Below are 5041 nucleotides of genomic sequence, written 5' to 3'. Positions count from 1 at the left end.
AGTGTGTCTTTGTAAATATGTTTGTATACATTTATATGTGTGTGTTTGTAAGAGACAGAGTGTGAGTGAGTCAAGGGGTGTGTGTGTGTGCGTGTGTATGTGTGTGAGACAGAGTGAGAGAGCGGTGTGTATGTAGTATTTACTCTCTCTCTCTCTCTCTCATACACACTCACACACAAAATAGAGAGTGAAGCTTTTTGCCGTTGTTACGTCAATACCGGAAGTTGACATTGAGGAACCTTTTTAAAGAAGTGAATCTTAAATATAAAGCAATATTATTTATTTTTAATTAAAAAAATCAAATGAAGAGCCTAAGATTTATCCGAGGTCAAATTATTCATGCATTACAAGTATGGAAGCATTTGGTGAAGTCGATTTCACGTGAAAAGCGATTACACACACATCTCTGTTTTATATATAGTATAGAAGAGCTATGTGAGACTGGAGGCTTGAATGAATGATTCACATTTACTTTGTACAGATGTCCCATGGCTGGCAACCAGATAGAAAACAAAGGGTTTAAGTATGTATGTAAACTTGTTTGTTTTTATGTATGCATCTTTTGCTTGCATTCTCAGTGGCTATACATACAAGACTATGATATACTTTTTTTTACATATCTTTTTTATTCAATGCAGTATTTCCATGTAAGTCAACTATATACATAAAATATCTAGATTTTTTAATGCTTTTTTCAATATATTGAGTTTTAAAATATGTTCAGCATGTTTCTGTTTTGTCAGTTTTTGAATATTTATTCAGCTTATCCTTTTGAAAATTCCATTTTTTTTTTTTAAACTTGAAGCATGAATTACATTTTTCCTTTAAAATATTCTTGATTTGCATCTCTTTACGATGTGTTAGTCATTTTTTGATAATAATAATAATTATTATTATTTTTCTCATGAACATCATTCTGCTAATGATCTAAAAGCATGTTACTTTAATGTAAATTTTACTACTCCATTAAATCACTATCCTGCACAAAATTTGGTATATTGTTGGTTTTTTTAAACTTTACCTGTCAAATGTTGTTTGCATATTTATTTAATTAAAACACATTCTTAAATAGAAAAATTTATCTTCTTAACACATTAAACCAAACAGTAGAACCATATACATTCTAATAATATTTCCTGGAAGAAACTCCTTGTGTTATCTTAGCTTAACCTTAATCGTTATTTTTTTTCAGGGTACATGCACATACACGCCTGCCACATCTCTCTCTCTCTCTCTCTCTCTCTCTCTCTCCCAATCTCACTATCTCTTTTTCTGTATACATACATACATATATATATACACACACATACACACATACATGTACATACACACATAAGTGCATACACACACACACACACACATATATATATATATATATATATATATATATTTGTATGCGTGTATTATGTATATGCACATATATAAATACATTCATGATCTTTTATCTCCCTCAAAGAACACATGGGAAATTTGAACTTCGAGTTGATTTATGCAATAAGATTGCATGGATTACATTTATTTATCAATGTAATGTGTTTTTTACCCAACAGGAGTTCCACTTGCTCCTTCAAAATGCCCTGAAGTAATTAGGTTTGGAGAAAGCTCAATTAAAATGTTCTGGGATGTTCCATTGGATGATGGTGGATTTTCGATCATTGGTTATCAAATAGAGAAAACTGAAAGGGCAGGCAACTTCTGGACAATAGTAAATGAAGTTCCAGTGACAGATACCAAATATATCATTGAGAACTTGCAAGAGAACTCAACCTATCGCTTTCGAGTAAGGGCTATTAATTCTATAGGATTAAGTGACCCTTCACCATCAACACCTTTGATACTTTTCAAGATAAAAGAAGGTATGTTACAGTATATTGATTTATCTTTAAAATTTGATACTACTGGAACAATTTTTATTACAGTGTTTATGAGTGTGTGTTTCTATATTCTGCAAATGATATCATCGTCATAGAAATATCCTTATATTCCAGTCAATGAGCCACCTTATTTCAAGGAGGAAATCCAAGACATTTGTGTGGAATGGGGAAAATCAGCTGAGTTTTCTTGTGAAGTGGTTGGTATTCCTACTCCAAATATAACATGGTAAGATTTCTCTGACTCATATAAATCTTTCCTTCTTTTTTGAAAAGCTGAAGTATAGCAAGCTTTTATTCTTAATACTAAGAATTAAATCTGAAACTGTTGCATATGCATAAATATGTTTACCTGTTTGTATTCATAATCTAAAGCAACTGCATGAAAATGTCACTGACATATGTTTCTCTGAGACATGATACTACAGAAACAGTAGAACATCACCAACTATAAAAGAAATGTTCAACTGGAAGTGTTACTGGTATAGTATATAACTATGCAACTATACTTTCAAACATTGATAGATCATTCCTAATAAAGGAAAACTCTGATAGTTGGAAAGTGTTACATATATGTGTGCTTGTGTGAGAACTAGTGTTTTTTTTTTCAATGTAAATTGATGTATTAAGTTCTTGTAGACAAAAGGGGTGGGAGTAAAACTTAACCAATCCTCCAATAAAGGCTGATAAATGGTACATTGAAATTTGTTCTAGGATCAGTATGATTGACGAAAATCTATTGTTGCTTGAGAGAGAGCTTTCTCCTTTATCACTTTATTATTATGTTTCCCTGGAGAATTCATAAATATCCACACACACACACACATTAAATGTTAAAGTGGTGACAGGAAAGGGAGAAAGTGTGAGAAGGAAGAAAGACAGAGACAAGATGTAAGAGGGAAGAAGAAAGAAGAGAATGGGTGAAAATTAATGAAAAATACTGGAAATTCCAGAAAGGTTGAGGGCAAATATTAGTGAGAAAAAGTGAGAAGAAATTAAATCTATTATGTATAATGACATATAAAGTTGGTCCATGGAGTATGCTGAGCAAAGAACATACTAGAGAATGATAGGGTACACGAGGAGAGTGTCAGTGCCTGAGTACACATTTTCTTTTGTATATGCAGATGTTGAAGATCTCTTTCCCAGCATTGCAATATTGAGATAGAAACTTGGTTGTAATTTTTTCCATAAAAAATTCTGTTAGCTTGCATCTCAGCTGATAACATGGAAACCAATAAGAAAACAAACTCTATGCAATAGAATTCTGCCTTTCATTAAGATTTTGAAGAATGCAGAATTCCATAATGTGAAAGATGCCAGTGTATATATCTATATATAAATATGCAAATTTCTCTACGTGATGCTTGTCAGGATTTAAAATAAGTCCACTCTTTCTTCTCTAAAGGTACAAGAACTGTTGTCAAATCTTCAATGGGTGTAAACATAAGATTGACACAGTTGGAAATGAACAATTGTTGACCATAAACAATGTGGATTTTGATGATTCTGGAGATATAGAATGCCGAGCAAAGAACAAAGTGGGATCTGCTTGTAACAAAGGAAAATTAGATGTTTATGGTAAGAGGAGTTTATTAATAACATTTTTTTTAATGTAAATTTTTTCTTTTCTTTTACATTTACCAAAGTAAAGTTGCAAACTTTATGAAATAGCCTTATTTTAAAAGTTATGCTTTGCTAGGTCAAGGGTTGGAAGGGCCAAAAAAGTATTTATGCCCATTTGCGATTATAATGCACCAAAAACAATTAGCAAAGGTAGCTTGGTATATTTTATCGAATTATACTTGTTTGCAAGTGATGGTTATGTTTAATATATACATGCATATATACCTATACACTTATATACATATACACATATACACACACATCATATATGTACATGTACACATAATATTGAACTAGACAGTACAATTTTATTTCATCTCAGCAAGATATTTATTTGTTGAAATCACTAACTGCACAACAACTCATCATGTAGCCAGTGCTATGATTTTATGCCTCTGTGAATAATAAAATAGGAAGAATGGAATTCAAATGTACAACATAAAAAGTATAGAATATTTATCATAAGTTGCTTATATAGTATGCATATATATGCATGTGTGTGTGTGCATGCATGCATGTGTTTACGTGTGTGTGTGTGTATGTGTGTGTGTGTCTTTAACTGATATTCATTGAAATCAAAAGTCCTTATGTAATTATTTACTATAATTATGAAACATTAGTTAATAACGAAATTTTTTGTTTTTCTCTTCCTTTTGTTTTCAAAAATATCAACTCTATTTTACAGCCCCTGCCAAAGTCAAACTCTCTGATTATTACAAGAAAGGACTAAGATATTTTGAAGGAGACACAATGAAAATTAACATCCAATTCTTCGGTAAACCTCGGCCTGTTATTCTTTGGTCTAAAGACGGCAAAACAATCAAGAACAATCGGCATGCTTGTGTTAGAAATTTAGAAAAATATACAACTCTTGTGGTACAAAAAGTTTCGAAAGCTGATGCCGGAGTTTATCATTTACATGTCAACAATCTTCATGGAAATGATTCTGTTGATATTCCTATCACAATTATTGGTAAGTTTAATTTACTCATGATAGTAAATAGAAAAGAGCGTAGGAGTGGCTGTGTGGTAAGTAGCTTGCTTACCAACCACATGGTTCTAACTTCAGTCCCACTGGGTGGCATCTTGGGCAAGTGTCTTCTACTATAGCCACGGGCTGACCAAAGCCTTGTGAGTGGATTTGGTAGATGGAAACTGAAAGAAGTCCGTCGTATATATGCATATATATGTATATGTGTGTGTGTGTCTGTGTTTGTCCCCCCAACATCTCTTGACAACCGATGCTGGTGTGTTTACGTCCCCGTAACTTAGCGGTTCGGCAAAAGAGACCGATAGAATAAGTATTAGGCTTCCAAAGAATAAGTCCTGGGGTCGATTTTCTCGACTAAAGGCGGTGCTCCAGCATGGCCACAGTCAAATGACTGAAACGAGTAAAAGAGTAAAAGAGTCTGCTGAGAGTAACCTAGTCGTTTGTCAAGTTGTAGATATGTTTTGCATTCCATCAGTGGGATTGTTGCTTTTTCTTGTTTCAAATTTATTATCTTATATCATTTATGAGTGGTTATATGGGGTGCTTAAACCAG

At 32.7% G+C, this 5041-nt stretch overlaps 1 protein-coding gene across 1 annotated transcript in view; it reads left to right on the top strand.

Moving 5' to 3' along the window:
- LOC106877301 (titin) overlaps window positions 1-5041 on the top strand; it is a gene marked incomplete at its 3' end in the record, with an annotated part of 606785 nt that overhangs the window by 431664 nt on the left and 170080 nt on the right. The window contains exons 277-280 of the mRNA XM_052965881.1: window positions 1551-1856; window positions 1989-2100; window positions 3280-3452; window positions 4183-4470. Of these exons, the coding sequence (XP_052821841.1) occupies window positions 1551-1856; window positions 1989-2100; window positions 3280-3452; window positions 4183-4470 (879 nt within the window). The remainder of the gene's footprint in view (window positions 1-1550; window positions 1857-1988; window positions 2101-3279; window positions 3453-4182; window positions 4471-5041) is intronic.

The sequence above is a fragment of the Octopus bimaculoides genome, chromosome 2 (assembly GCF_001194135.2).
Source record: "Octopus bimaculoides isolate UCB-OBI-ISO-001 chromosome 2, ASM119413v2, whole genome shotgun sequence".
Classification (NCBI taxonomy): domain Eukaryota; kingdom Metazoa; phylum Mollusca; class Cephalopoda; order Octopoda; family Octopodidae; genus Octopus; species Octopus bimaculoides.
Note: the sequence above shows the minus strand (reverse complement) of the source record. Positions and strands in the feature narration are given on the sequence as shown.